Genomic DNA, 15880 nt, shown 5'->3' with positions numbered 1-15880 from the left:
GGCCGATTAGAATTAAAACATAGCTGACAATAGCGGCGGCTAGGATTTCAACATAGTGGGATGTTATAGATGTCACATATTGGGACATAATGCTGCCAGGTGTACGGCGTTGAGTCCAGGTAAAGAGCTGTATAGGCAGTGTGGTGATAAGGACCATACCATTAATCAGTGCACCAAGGAGCCTAGGTGCGCTATTTGCGCCAATAAAAATAGAAGAAATCTGAGGCGTGTCACCGGATTCCTGGAATGCCCAGCTGTGAAGGATAGAAGAAGGAACGACATAGTACGTGCAAGATAATGGTACCAATAATTAATTTGAACAGACTTGCACAAGAATTAATGTACCAGTATGCCTACGAAGTCAGAGTTAACATAGTGTTTATCATGGAGCCATATCGGCAGCAGACATACCGGTTCAATGACATGTCGTTATGGATGAACCTCTTCAAGGGAAAACAAGCTGACGGTACTACATTGGTTACTAAAGATACGGACATGGTGTGCTATGCAGACGACACCTTGGTCCTGGCCGGGGGTCGCGGGTGGTACGAGACACAGAGGCTCGCGGAGACCGCCGTGGCATGCGCAGTGTGCGCCATCCGGAGACTGGGCCTGAACGTGTCGCCGACCAAGTCAGAGGCACTGGGGTTCTTCGACCATCGCACTAGAGGAGCCCCCCCTCCTAAACTCTGCGTGGACATTGACGGAGAGGAAGTCCCGGTGAGATCCCAGATGAGGTATCTGGGTCTCACCATTGACAGCGGATGGACGTTCGGTCCACATTTCGATCTGCTGGTCCCGAAAGTGACGGCAGCAGCCAACGCCCTGTGCGGTTTACTGCTGAACATCGGAGGAGCGGAAACCGGAGTGCGCCGCCTATATGAGGGAGTGAGTCGATCGCGGGTCCTCTACGGGGCTCCCATATGGGCCGGAGATCTAATGGCCAACCGCCGCAGTCTGACTTTGCTGCGGAGGCTACACAGGACGACATAGCAAGGGGATATAGAACGATATCCCATGCTAGCTGCGTCACCTCCGTTCGAACTACAAGCCCTCGCACTCCAACAGGTGTACGATCACCTGAGGGATCTGGGCTCGGGCGACGGGGGAACGCAGCCTACCAACTGTGACCGGCCGGTCCAAGACGTCCGGAGGGAGGCAAAGCGAAGGATATGGGAAAGGTGGCGCTCCCAATTGCTGGAGGAAGACACCACGCGGCCGCACCGAGCCGTCCGCGCCATCCTTCCCAACTGGGAGGCCTGGAGGGACCGCGGAGGAGTCCCACTCACATTCAGGATGACGCAAGTACTCACCGGCCACGGCGTGTTCGGGGAGTACCTGCTAAAAATTCAAAGGGAGGTGACGTCCATCTGTCACCACTGCCAAGAGGAGGAAGACACGGCACAGCACACACTGGAGCGCTGCCCAGCGTGGGAAAAACCGCGCCGCGTACTACGCCTCACCATCGACGATAGGCTAGCCCCTGAAGCGGTCATAGAGGCCATGACGAGGGGCCAACAGGAGTTAGCTGCCGTCCGCAACTACTGCGAGCAAGTAATGCTAGCGAAGGAGCGGGTGGAGAAGAACAGAGAGAAGAGAGACGACTCCGTCAGAGTGGTTCGCCGAAGAGAACCGATACGACTCCGCGAGACCGCGGCACCACCACTACCGCCGTCATAGAAGAGCGCGGCGAAGGAGTCGTCAGACTGAGGAGGGTCTGGGCCCCCCCTCAGACTCGCACGACGGCCCAGGGAATGCGGCACTAGGGGGGGGGAGTGGTCCCCCCCCCTGCTGCCAACCTCAACCAGGATGCTTCCCACAACAACAAAGGGAGACGACGACAAAGGAGTGTTGCGGTAGCAAATCTAAAGAAAGGAACCGGGACACTTCTGACAAGCGTCATGAAGACCACCGTGGGGTTTTAGTCGGTAAGAGTCCGACACTACCCGCCGCCCCCCAGAGGGCGGCCAGGCGTCCATGAGGATTTCCCCACGATAAAAAAGAAAAAAATTGGTTACTAAAAATGGCATCGTCGGTATCAATGTGGGCGATGTATTCTGCATTGGGGCGTTATTGCTCCCCCAATGTGAGCATGGAACAGTTCAGTTCCTACATCAACGAACTGGACACATTGATACGTGTAGCTAAGAGGAGTTACCCAGCGATGATGATCGCCGACGACTTCAATTCAAAGTCTACCGCGTGGGGAGGCAGGTTGAATGACCGTAGGGGAACTTACTTCCTGGATATAATAATGAAAAATGGAATTGTACCAGTCAGGATGACATGCACGGATTACACGTTCTCTAGAAACGGGGGAACAAGTTTCATTGACGTAATTAGCGTGAGCAAGGGATTGGCGAGGAGGTATGTCGGTGAGAAGATGCCGAAAGTCTCGTCAGCATCAGACCACCGCTACGTTCTACATAATTTTAAGACTACAAGGACGAAGCGTAATGCCGAGAACTTTAAATACTCAGCAAAGGACACGGACATGAAGAAATTTCTTTTAGTATTTGACGTTAATTATAATAATTTATTGGAAGACAATAAGAGGGACGAGGAAGCATATGGTGATTGTTTACATAAGGCACTGGAGATGACATGTGCCTCGGAGTTGAAAATGGTTTATCCACCGATAGGGAAGAAATGTATCAACTACTGGTGGAGTGACGAAATTGGCAATTTTAGAAGAATGACAATGAAGAGCAGGAGAAAGACTCAGAGAGCCTGGATGAGAGGCACAAACGACGCAGCTCTATTGAGCGAAGAATTTAAGACGAACAAGAAGAAGTTGGCGAGGATGATCAGGGACGCCAAGAAAAGGTGTTGGAAGGAATTCTGTGCGACGCTGGATCGGAATCCAGCCGGGAAGACCGTACAGGGCTATCATGTCCAGGATGGCTAGGACAACGAGGACGGAAGGCCTCTACGTGGATAGGGCCCGTGACATAGTTGACGAGCTCTTCCTGACAAGGCCGACGGGAAGTAATGACGCTAGGTCTAGAAATCTGAGCAAAGGTGGTGATGTAGATGACGATGGCTGCAGGATTATGGTGGAAGACTTGCGGGACGCCAGCAAGAAGATTAATTCAAAGAAGGCGGTCGGTGTAGATGGTATACCAGGGACGGCAAGATCCCGGCAAAATGGAAGGAGGCGAGGGATGTTCTCATTCCCAAACCGGGTAGGGACTGAGTAAAGTCTGGGAGCACAAGTTTAAGGGTCTAATCGAGGAAATTCTGAGGCTGGACCCATTGCATGAAGACCAGTATGGGTTCAGAAGGAGGAGGAATACTGTGGATGCCTTGCGCCGTGTGATTGATCTTGCCGACTGGGCCAAAAGAAGAAATAAGATAGCTGTGCTGACAGCAGTCGACGTGAAGAACGCGTTTAATACTCTCAGTTGGAGCGTAATCTTGAGGGAAGTGGAGGTTAGAAGGATATTGAAGAAACTATTGACTCTCCTCGAAAATTATTTTGAGGACAGAAGGATCATAGTCAGAACGACAGCAGGAACATTTAGAAGGAACGTGTATGCGGGTGTCCGTCAGGGATCAATACTGGGGCCGCTGCTTTGGAACCTGGTGTACGATGGACTATTAAAAGAGTTAAAGGCGATTTCTCATCTGAATGCGGTGGCATTTGCCGACGATCTTGCGGTCATACTTGACGTGACTAAGCAAGAAGAGGCGACCAGCGAAGTTATCCGATGCAATGGGCGTGATTTCGCGGTGGTGTGCCGATTGTGGATTAGGGATTGTTCATGAGAAAACTGAGGTGATATTCTTGACGGGCAAGCGGATCCCTAAGATAATCGAGATGAACGTCGAGAAATACTTCCTGACGACGAGATAGGAAGTGAGATACCTTGAGGTCCAGCTGGATTGCAGAAGAAGCTCACTGGAGTCTGGGAGTCGGTGGCGTTATATGCGGCGCCTGTATGGGCCAAGGTATTAGAAATTAAGAAGAATAGGAACATCTTGAAAAGGGCCCAAAGGGCAGCATTGACAAGAGTTTCGGTGGCCTACTGTACAGTGTTCCATGCAGCAGTGTGCATTTTTATGGTCATTATGCCCATTTATTTAATAGCGGAACTTCAGGCCGAAAAGTATCGTATTAAAAAGGAGGATCAGCAGGAGCAGTACAACACCTGTTACGTCGCGTGAGTCGGTACCTGCGACGTCCCTCATGGTCAGGCCGCCGAGGCCTGCACATCGTCACACTGACCCGCAATAAACCCAAGGAATCACCATAGCCCACATCTGTTAACAATAAAGTTATATTCTTTGCACACATTCGGTCTATGAGTGGTCCCTTAAATGGGTCCTTAGGTTTATTGCACGCTCGTATTCATTACGGAGAAAGCGAAGGTTTGCCCAGCGAGGTAGTGGGTTTTTCCCAAGGACAGAAACAAACGTGATTCATATTTGCCGAGGACTGTCCCCTCGTATTTAATTCATTAACATTGGGAATACCCAATGGGCATCGCGGATCGTTACCCTCACTTTTCTACCGAAAAGTGTGAACTACGAATCCGCGTTCTTAGTTCATCAAGGATACACCCACGACGAGCTTTCTTCCTAAATAGTACGAGACGGGTCAATCACTGTTCTACTAGCCCTCAGACAGTCAAGTCCACTGCTCTAAGATCCCTTGGACAATCAAGTCCACTGTTCTACTAGTCCTCGGACAGTCAACTTCAAGTTCTAACATGTCAGTCAAGTTCTCGCCTCTATAACTACCACGTCTAGCAACCTTCGGGTTCATCAACACGCTTTCCAAACACGGTCTGTTCACATCTAATAGTGTATTCCAGTATAAATAAATACATATATAATATAACTGTGAAGTCCAGTTATATTCCAACCCAATCACCCCTTATTCTCCCACAAGAAATAAGGGGATCGTTCTGTTCGTGGTGTCGATTCGTAGAATCGTAGCGGGAATTTACGACTCCCGTTGACGCGCTCTAACGCGACCGTCTCCCCGCGATTGGACGAAAAAACAACACCCGTTTAAGAGCTGGGGCCGTCTCGACCTGTCAAGAGAGGATTGTGGCAGTGAAGGAACGTATCATGGAGAAATGGAAGGAAGAGTGGCGATTTTATAGAGAAGACAATTGGACGAAGCGACTGGTAGTGGATGCATGTTTATTTGGAAGATATAGGAGGAATATTGATCACTTCACCATGCAGATCCAGACCAGACATGGAATTTTTAATCTATCGAAAAATGATTAATAAGGAGAGCCACTCTAGATGTTGGGACTGCAATGTTGAAGGCGATGACGTTGAACATGCGCTTTTCCACTGCCCAAGGTGGATACGTGAGAGGACGGAATTAGAAAATTACGTCGGCACACCACTAACAACGGAGAATTTAATGGAGCTAGTGGTGAAGCAGGAAAACGACTGGGCAAGGTTTCAGACCTTATGCAGGAAAATTATGCTAGCAAGAATGACGCAGGAGAAATTCGAAGAGAGGAGGAGAACTAGAGAAATAAGAAGAAGAAATGGGACTCAAGTAGAAGGGAGTGGTGTGTAGTTAAACTCAACCCTGAAGTAACGCTGTAAGGCGGTTCCGGGGTTGATGCTTGTACAGAAGAGAAGCGGAGAGAGGAGGAGTTTTTAGTGGGTATGGCAACGCCATCGGCCGAGTCCCACATAGTCCAATCTTGGGTATGCGTTATTAAATGCTATTGTATTTTCCCTTTCTAGATAAAAAAAAAAAAGAGCCAGGCCGAAACATTTTGCCCATACGAAAATAATAAACATGTTTTTTTTTTTTATTATTTAATTTGTACTTTACAATTTGTTCAGCTGGACATTCGGTAAATTTTTCTAGCTTAATTGCTAAATAACATGTGGATGGCTACCCCCAGCGGGATACCATCTTCGAGTTTGACTTTTTTATTTCTTTAGTGAGGTCAGTGGGGTGTTTTCTTTTTAGTCTTTTTTCTATGAGAGTTTTGCGCACTTCAGCAGCCAGCTGGTTTGGATGTATTGCCGTTCTTTCCTTGTATTTTTCTGTGTACCTGCCGATTTCTTCTTTGACCGTTGGTATTTTTAAGTCTTTGCGTATATCTTCATTTCTAACATACCATGGGGCGTTGACTATTGTTCTTAGTATCTTCTATTGTAGCGACTTTAGTTTATTTATGTGGCTCATTGCTGCTGTCCCCCATAGTGTTATTTCATACGTCCAAATTGGTTTTATTATCATTTTGTAGATTTTCAGTTTATTTTCCATGCTGAGTTTAGAGTTTTGACTAACTAGTCAATATATCTGTCTTCTTTTTATCCGTATTTTGTCTATAATTGATTTACGATGTTGCTTCCATATAAGTTGTGTGTCTAGGTGGAGTCCTAGGTATTTAACATGCTTTGTTTGTGTTATGCGCGTACCATTCAATTGGATATCTGGTGGTTTCCGTTTTCGTAGTGTAAATGTAATATGGTTGCATTTACTGAGGTTTGCTTTTATTTGTTTATCCTGTAGCTATTTTTCTATTTTTGTGATGTGTTCTTATAGTGATATGACAGCTGTTTCTGGATTAGTGTGTCTGATTAGCACAGCCGTGTCGTCCGCGAATGTCAGTATTTTACTGTTGGTAGTTGTTGGTATGTCGGCCGTGTATAGCGTGTATAATATTGGCCTTAAGACGCTTCCTTGCGGAACCCCTGCCTTGATGTCTTTAATTTCGGAATATGCGTCCTTTATTTTTACTACAAAGATTCCGTTGCTTAGATATGATTTGAGTAAGTGGTGGATTTGTTCTGGGTAATGTTTTTTGATTGTTTGTAGGAGGCTTCCATGGTTCACTTTGTCAAATGCTTTCTCGATGTCCATGAAGAGAGTTGTACAGTGTTGTTTCTTTTCTATTGCTAGTAAAATTTCGTTGACAAATTTGTGCATTTGCTCTATCGTGGAGTGTTTGTTTCTGAATCCAAATTGGTGATCTGGTATTAATTTTTCTTTCTCTATTGTTGGTTTTAGGCGATTGTATATTATTTTCTCTAGTATTTTGGAAAATACAGGAAGTAGTGATATTGATCTGTAAGATGCAGTTCGATGTAGATCTTTGCCTGGCTTAGGTAACTTTATGATCTGTACTAGCTTCCATAGATTAGGTCAGTTCTGTCTGAGCAGCCGAGCTAAAAAAACGTGAGAAACTGTGCTTCAGTGAAAGTGCGACAAGCAGTGAATTTAGGTGAACAAAAAGACAACAAACAGTATCAAATGGTAAAGCTCCAAAATGCAACAGCAAATACCACTAATCAAGATAACAAACAAAGGTGAAATATATTACATAAATAAAGCTACAAATATGTTAAGTAGAAAATAACTAATAAACAAAGAACAGGAAAGCTCATCTACAAAAGAAATTTTTTTTCTTTTTTTTTATTTGGAAGAATTTTACAATCAATTCTCATTGAGAATTATAAGTAAATTATTCTGGCGTGGTACTATGTCGTGTTTAATAAGTGTTTATCGTATGTGTGATTCTAGTTGAATCTAATACTTAAATCTATAGTGTTTATTTGACTAGTCGCGGGAAGGCGCGATTGCGAGGAAGCGCGTCAACGGAAGTCATAAATTCCCGTTACGACTAGAATAATCGACACCATGAACAGATCCCCTTATTTCTGTCAGGATAATAGGGGTGGTTGAGTTGGTATAACACTGAGTTTAACAGGTTATAATATTACAGTTTATTCAAACAACTTGCTGACTAGGTAGATATAAGTTGATAGAGTATAATTGAGATTTCGATTGGTTACTGTGCGGAGTACGTAATGTAAGTTTAGATGGTGACGGGTCAAAAAATGTAGAACGACTCACTTTCTGTGAACATGCTGCTGCGAAGAAAAACTTATGATGGGTGGGTCTAAGGACACGAGGTGAGCTGATTCGTTAAGGATAAGTTTTTGTTAGGAAAGTGAGGGAAATGGACTTCGCTGTCAATTGGTTAATTTTCCAGATTGGTGGGTGAGGAAGGATGCTAACCGCCCCTGAGAGAAAGTTGCTAGTGGGAAGCATCATACGTGAGAAAAACGAACTTTCCCGTGTCTTTCCGTAGTAGACAATAAACTTAAGGAACATTCGAAATAAAAGATGCTTGTTTGGTCTGAAGGAAAATACCAAGGTTTATGGTGGGTTCTTAAGACTATTGAGGGTACGCAGTAAGGATGTGTAGACATCTGGCTGCCATCTTGTCCACGGTGTGTGGTCTGATCTAGGTAGAGAGTCACCGGACGTAGCATTGCGTTTAGTCCTTTTATAACTGCAAAATCAAGCAAGTTAGGAGTTTTGTTTAGATCTGTCGGCCAGTATGTTGGTCTTCCTGTGGAAAATATGTTGAGATTACTAGTTCTATTCTAGTGTTCTACCTGGAAGTGTGTTCATTCTTAAGCCCCATAGCGTATGCTTTGCATTGAAGTCTCCCGCTGCGATGTATTTGTCACCTAAGGATTGAAAATACTGTTTCCATTTTTGTAATGTCATTTTGTGTCGCGGTGGTGCATATACTGCTGACATCTGGAAGTAATTGCGGTTAGTTTGTATTTTAACGGTGGTTGTTCCTGACTAATTTAACTATGTAAGTGGTGTTTGATATCCTTTCTTATTATCACTGCGGCCCCTCCGTGTGCTTTTCCTAATAAATCCTAAGATTATAGCGGGTCCTCAGGCTAGCTGAACATATACTGTGAATGATGCATCGACATCTGGCAATCATCTTGCCTAAAGAATAGGGTCTGTGTGTGGCGAACCACGGGGCAGAGACCGTTGGAATGTTTACTGTTAGGTGTCGGTACAACTATTTCTTTTTCAAGGAGAGCTATGTAAAACCTCTGTTAGGTAAAACGTTCATCCCATAACCGCGGCTACGTTCGGCAACAAGTTGTCGCCTTGAGCCCAAGCTCATTATCGCAAATCTCGGACAATTATAATCGGGTTATTTATAAGATTAAAGTGTTACGGATATTCCTAAGAATTCTGAAGGGAAGGCCCGGTGTTTTTTCATCTCCGACATATATATTATAACCTGTTAACCGCAGTGTTATACCAACTCAATCACTCGATTATTCTAATCGTAACGGGAATTTACAACTGCCGTTGACGCGCTTCCTCACGATCGCATCTCCCCGGGACATATTTTCCACAGGAAGACCAACATACTGGCCGACAGATCTAAACAAAACTCCTAACTTGCTTGATTTTGCAGTTATAAAAGGACTAAACGCAATGCTACGTCCGGTGACTCTCTACCTAGATCAGACCACACACCGTGGGCAAGATGGCAGCCAGATGTCTACACATCCTTACTGCGTACCCTCAATAGTCTTAAGAACCCACCATAAACCTTGGTATTTTCCTTCAGACCAAACAAGCATCTTTTATTTCGAATGTTCCTTAAGTTTATTGTCTACTACGGAAAGACACGGGAAAGTTCGTTTTTCTCACGTATGATGCTTCCCACTAGCAACTTTCTCTCAGGGGCGGTTAGCATCCTTCCTCACCCACCAATCTGGAAAATTAACCAATTGACAGCGAAGTCCATTTCCCTCACTTTCCTAACAAAAACTTATCCTTAACGAATCAGCTCACCTCGTGTCCTTAGACCCACCCATCATAAGTTTTTCTTCGCAGCAGCATGTTCACAGAAAGTGAGTCGTTCTACATTTTTTGACCCGTCACCATCTAAACTTACATTACGTACTCCGCACAGTAACCAATCGAAATCTCAATTATACTCTATCAACTTATATCTACCTAGTCAGCAAGTTGTTTGAATAAACTGTAATATTATAACCTGTTAAACTCAGTGTTATACCAACTCAACCACCCCTATTATCCTGACAGAAATAAGGGGATCTGTTCATGGTGTCGATTATTCTAGTCGTAACGGGAATTTATGACTTCCGTTGACGCGCTTCCTCGCAATCGCGCCTTCCCGCGACTAGTCAAATAAACACTATAGATTTAAGTATTAGATTCAACTAGAATCACACATACGATAAACACTTATTAAACACGACATAGTACCACGCCAGAATAATTTACTTATAATTCTCAATGAGAATTGATTGTAAAATTCTTCCAAATAAAAAAAAAGAAAAAAAATTTCTTTTGTAGATGAGCTTTCCTGTTCTTTGTTTATTAGTTATTTTCTACTTAACATATTTGTAGCTTTATTTATGTAATATATTTCACCTTTGTTTGTTATCTTGATTAGTGGTATTTGCTGTTGCATTTTGGAGCTTTACCATTTGATACTGTTTGTTGTCTTTTTGTTCACCTAAATTCACTGCTTGTCGCACTTTCACTGAAGCACAGTTTCTCACGTTTTTTTAGCTCGGCTGCTCAGACAGAACTGACCTAATCTATGGAAGCTAGTACAGATCATAAAGTTACCTAAGCCAGGCAAAGATCTACATCGAACTGCATCTTACAGATCAATATCACTACTTCCTGTATTTTCCAAAATACTAGAGAAAATAATATACAATCGCCTAAAACCAACAATAGAGAAAGAAAAATTAATACCAGATCACCAATTTGGATTCAGAAACAAACACTCCACGATAGAGCAAATGCACAAATTTGTCAACGAAATTTTACTAGCAATAGAAAAGAAACAACACTGTACAACTCTCTTCATGGACATCGAGAAAGCATTTGACAAAGTGAACCATGGAAGCCTCCTACAAACAATCAAAAAACATTACCCAGAACAAATCCACCACTTACTCAAATCATATCTAAGCAACGGAATCTTTGTAGTAAAAATAAAGGACGCATATTCCGAAATTAAAGACATCAAGGCAGGGGTTCCGCAAGGAAGCGTCTTAGGGCCATTCTTAACCGTCACTCCGTTGGATTCACATAATAAACTCTGCCACCATATCTAAAGTCTGAATTTTTCTTACCTTGCTCGTGAAACGATTAAATCTACTCGAAATCATTCAAACAACGCGAAGAAACCATCACTCTTCGATGTGACAACAGCGTATGTACCACTATCGATTGCCAACCATCGATAATTTATCTTCTGTTTATAAACAAAGGTCGATCGAGCTTGAAGACATCGTAAACAATTGCATATACGAAACTGCAAGTAATTTCTGTTATAACTCAATTAAGAATAAGTATCATCAATGTATTTGATTTCACTGCCCGTGCGGCATCGTGGGCTATCAGACCTCATCGTTTTGCGACTGTGATGCCTAGTATATTTGGACATTATTTATACAATCATTGACATATACGAACGTTGAAACGAAACTAAGCGAGTTCGGTATTTTTGAATCCACAAAGTCTGTTGTAAACGCGACTACCCTGAACTCGCTTGTAATATTGTTTTACACAAAAGTGTTCAGGATCATGGCCCCGACAACCTATTCAAAAATTGAAATTGGCAGTGGCAATTTCGCCAAACTTCTAAATAAGGCAAACTTCTAAATAATTACCATAAATTTTCCTCAATAATGAAAATAAGATGGATGAAAATCGTGGATCACGTATTAGTCATGACGTCAAGCCCTGTTTGCAGTTAATTCTATTTTTATCGTTTTTGTAAACGAATACACATCTAAAACAGATACATCACGCCAGAAATATTATTTGTAGCCGATCAATTACTAAAATTACTATTAAAATAAAATTTAGATTTTATTATAACAAATCGCGAGAAAAGTAAGTTTAATGTTAAATTTAACAAGGTATTGTGTATAGAGAACATATTAAAATTATTACATCATTTCATTGATCTATTATCGTTTGAAAAGAAAGATTTTCTTATCTTATCACCAGAAAAAAGATAAACAATTAATTTCCCTTACTGAGGTAACTTAGTTTATTTATTGTGCGATTGTATTATTCTCATACTTGTCTATATTGTATAGAAAACTATGAACATTTCTATAGAACAACGAAACGATTCTTGTAGCGTGGAACCATAGCGAGTATAACTCCTTTTCTGATGGAATTAAATAAATTCTTGTATCTGCTAACGTGGAATCTTAACTTTATAGGTTCTTGCATATGGAACCTTCAGCACTTGGCCGTATTAGTGCAGCAACACTAAAACAATGTTGTGGAATTATTGGAACAACTAAAACAATGGGCGTGAGCACTGTCATTTCCTCTTCGTTCATATCTAATTGGTACCACGATAATATAGATCTCGACACTCGCTAGGGGAAACCATCCGAAAATTGAGTCGTACTTAGTCATGAAAAATCAACGTAGAAGATTAACAAAGTTCGTGTTCTTGCAAGACAAACAGAGATGAATAGAATATTACTGTCTCTGCTTGAAACATTTATAGTATGTCACGCACGCGCAAAACAAGAACTTCTTGTCTACCATATAGATTTTTCACAACTAGTCACGACTCAATTTCGAACGGTTTTCCCTAGACTACGGTAGCTAACGATAGAGGGAGATTTCCTCTCTAGTTACAGTATATGAATGTCGAGATCTGTTTATATGATCGTGATCGGTACTTAACCAAGTTAAACTAGATTTCACAAATATTCAAAATCAATTTTCTCAGAAACAAAGCATCATATAAAAAAATTTTATTTTATATTTTCGATTTATTTTTTCACGTAGAATTACCTCTCGCCTGATTATACTATGATTATCACCCCAACTGTGTTTCTTATTTAAAAAATATCATATTGTAATAAGTCATAATATACACGCATTTATAGTTATAATTTGAAATAATAAAAAAATGTCAAAGAATTTCAGTGAAGAAAATATACAATTTTAAATAAATTATATGTAATTGTGAATAATATATTGTAAAATATTAGTGCATAAAATATGTATTGATTTTAGACATAAAAATTACATTTATATACTCTAATATAATAATTAATAAAATATAAATTAATGAAATTGTGGAATTAAACTGATATCAATATTAGTCCATGTTTCATGAGTTTGATGATTATTATTAAATAAATCATTATTTATCTTAAAAGATCGTGAAATATTTTACGTAAATGCAGAATATATAAAATAAGAAATTACTGAAATATCAAAAAAATTATCTTCACAAATTTATCAAAATTCAAATTCAAATTGGACATTTTTATCAGTCCTATTAAATCATTAATCTATAGCAAATTAGGTTATTATTCATTATGTTTGATTCATTTCATACATCGTTGAATAGATGATGTATCTAATTTCAATAATACTTTACATCGAAATTATATAAAAGAAAAGGTTTTGACTTCAGTGAAAACCGTCGTAACGTGACTAATGTCAAATAGGATCAAATTTTGCAATGCTAATAACAGTAACAATGTTCGTTTAGCTGATAAGAAAGAGACCAGGGAATAGAAATAAATACATATTCAATAAGAAATGTTTTTAGTAGGTTTGACAGGAGGAATAGCTACTGGGAAAAGTAGCGTTGCTGCTATTTTTCATGAATTCGGTATACCTGTCATTGATGCTGATCAAATTGCACGAAAAGGTTAGAAACGAAATAAAACTTTTTCTCCGTGATAATTACGATGTAATTTGTTATAAGATGATTTTAATATTTTTGCTCTCATATTTCTTAATATATGTATATATATATATATATTTATATTTATATTTATATTTATATTGTTTATATTTTTATTACTTTGTATATGTAAAAAAGATATATATTTCATTCATTTGTTTAAAAATTTATATGTTTCATATTATGTAGTTGTGGAACCTGGAAAGCCAGCTTGGCATAAAATACGAAAAGAATTTGGTTCAGAAATGTTCTTAGATACAAATGAACTTGATAGAACAAAGCTTGGAGATATAATATTTAATGATGTAGAAAAAAGAAAAAAATTAAATGCTATAACACATCCAGAAATATATAAAGAAATATATTGGCAAACATTCAAATATTTTCTACAAGGACATCAGTTTATAGTTATGGATTTGCCATTACTTTTTGAAACAAGACATATGTTGAATTATTTACATAAAATAATTGTTGTAACTTGGTAAGGATTTTCATTTACTAACAATTATAAGAATACATATACATAACTAATCAATCTTTTAAAGTCATTAAATATGAAACAAACTGTACATTTTACTTTAGCGAAGAAGATTTGCAATTGCAACGACTTATAGAAAGATCAGGTTTCTCAGAAGCTAAAGCAAAACTAAGAATTGCTGCACAAATGTCATTGGAAAGGAAAGCAGAAATGGCAAATTTTGTTATTGAAAATTCTGGTAATGTACATGATACCAGAGAGCAAACTATTAGAATTATTAATGTTTTAAAGGCTTCCAAATACCACTGGAAGTTACGTTTTTTGATTGGACTTTGTTGTACTGTTTTACTAGCAGGCGTATATTGGTTACGAAATAGAAAAATATGGTCTTTACCAACTATAGTGTAATAGTCGTTCACTTACAAATACTTATAAACACAAATACTAAATTATAGTGAGATCTTAATACTACATTTGTCAAATTTGGAAATTAACCTGTTCGTATAAATAAATAAGATAGTTTAAAAAAGTATATAGCTATTACACACTTTACACACATTTGAAAATATAAGATGTAATGATATTATTTACTAAAATTTTCTTATATTATTTTTTTTTGTAAACAAAGTGAAATATACGAGGATCGTCTGGAAAGTAATACCCGTTTTGAAATAATAACAATACAAATACATCTTAAAAAGTTTTCTTTATTTGTAATTTTAGTATATATACTAAGTTATTTTCGATATAACCACCAGCTTTACATTTTAACACTTATTGTAACGTCATGCGAGTTTTTGTATATCTTCGTCATATACTTTTGCCGTCAGTTCACATGACCATCATCTTACGCAATCCTTTAAATCATCGTTTCTTGTGAAACATTATCGACCAAACAACTCTTGAAATTTTGCAAAAAAAACTGCAATGAATGTCATTTTGCTATGAAATCACAGACACAATCTTAAGTTCCTCTATAATGAGAAACGGGCGACCTGAATGTTTATGATCACGTACAGCTTCTTTGTCCCTATTGAATTGTCGCATCCACGATCTTACTAATAATTCATCCTTAACTCTATTATCATTACTTGCTGTAATTCGGTAGTGAATAATTTTTGGAAGAATTTTTCAACCTTCGAAAGGCGTAAAAGTGTCATCGACGGGATTTTCAATTCGCATCGTCATTTTAAACGTGTGATACAAAGACAATTTAAATATTTAAACACAAAATTTTTCATGACTTATGTCAATACATGAATGAAGCTAGGTGACCTTCCATAAATACATTCCATCGTTTTACATAGTTGCTATATATAAACGGGTAGTACTTTCTGCATGATCCTCGTACATCATGCTTTACAGTTCTTCCAGTTATAGAAATTGAGATATACATATATGTTAATATAAGGTACAAGATTACAATTATCTGTTTTATACATATATTTGAATTAGTGAATGAATTATGAATTATTATTAGTAATTCATATAATATCAGTAATTATGATAAATTTAATGCACGTATTACATAAAATGATTTTATATCTGATATATATAATTATATTCACTTTTTAGATAATTAACACGAAATGTATCCTTAAAATAATGATATGTGATTTTATATATAATTAATGTATTTTAAAAAATATAATGAGTCAAGACATATTACGTGAGAAAAAGTTTTGAGATCTTAAAAACAAATTTAACTAGTTAATTATTTTGGTCTACATAACTTGTTTTTAGTGCATAAGTAACATTGATAATTATTAAGACAGAATAAGAAGTTGTAACAGTGATGGAAATACAAACTCATGGGTTCAGTTGTAACTTGTGAATTTCTTAATATCTTTTGTATCACTGGTTATTACTC

The 15880-nt window shown here is 39.2% G+C and overlaps 2 protein-coding genes across 2 annotated transcripts; both read left to right on the top strand.

Moving 5' to 3' along the window:
- The first annotated feature begins 2023 nt into the window (after positions 1-2023).
- LOC139985750 (uncharacterized) lies at positions 2024-3768 on the top strand. The gene is made up of 4 exons (XM_072000447.1): positions 2024-2375; positions 2547-2826; positions 2900-3131; positions 3190-3768. The coding sequence occupies exons 1-4, from the start codon at positions 2024-2026 to the stop codon at positions 3766-3768; spliced, it is 1443 nt and encodes a 480-aa protein (XP_071856548.1).
- Positions 3769-13130: 9362 nt separating this feature from the next.
- Positions 13131-15837, top strand: Dpck (Dephospho-CoA kinase). Its single transcript, XM_072000183.1, has 3 exons — positions 13131-13496; positions 13722-14013; positions 14115-15837. Exons 1-3 carry the CDS (start codon positions 13385-13387, stop codon positions 14416-14418), a joined length of 708 nt encoding a protein of 235 aa, XP_071856284.1. The 5' UTR covers positions 13131-13384; the 3' UTR covers positions 14419-15837.
- Positions 15838-15880: the final 43 nt, after the last annotated feature.

The sequence above is a fragment of the Bombus fervidus genome, chromosome 1 (genome assembly GCF_041682495.2).
Source record: "Bombus fervidus isolate BK054 chromosome 1, iyBomFerv1, whole genome shotgun sequence".
Taxonomy (NCBI): Eukaryota; Metazoa; Arthropoda; class Insecta; order Hymenoptera; family Apidae; genus Bombus; species Bombus fervidus.
This window is presented reverse-complemented; position numbering and strand designations above follow the sequence as displayed.

Bases quoted from the DNA above. Each gene is read 5' to 3' on its own strand.
- Dpck (XM_072000183.1), top strand. From the start codon at position 13,385: ATGTTTTTAGTAGGTTTGACAGGAGGAATAGCTACTGGGAAAAGTAGC. The intron at 13,497-13,721 runs GTTAGAAACGAA...CATATTATGTAG, and splicing joins TGATCAAATTGCACGAAAAG to TTGTGGAACCTGGAAAGCCA. The intron at 14,014-14,114 runs GTAAGGATTTTC...ATTTTACTTTAG, and splicing joins AAAATAATTGTTGTAACTTG to CGAAGAAGATTTGCAATTGC.
- LOC139985750 (XM_072000447.1), top strand. From the start codon at position 2,024: ATGGCATCGTCGGTATCAATGTGGGCGATGTATTCTGCATTGGGGCGT. The intron at 2,376-2,546 runs GTGAGAAGATGC...ATTTATTGGAAG, and splicing joins ATTGGCGAGGAGGTATGTCG to ACAATAAGAGGGACGAGGAA. The intron at 2,827-2,899 runs GTGTTGGAAGGA...TATCATGTCCAG, and splicing joins ATCAGGGACGCCAAGAAAAG to GATGGCTAGGACAACGAGGA.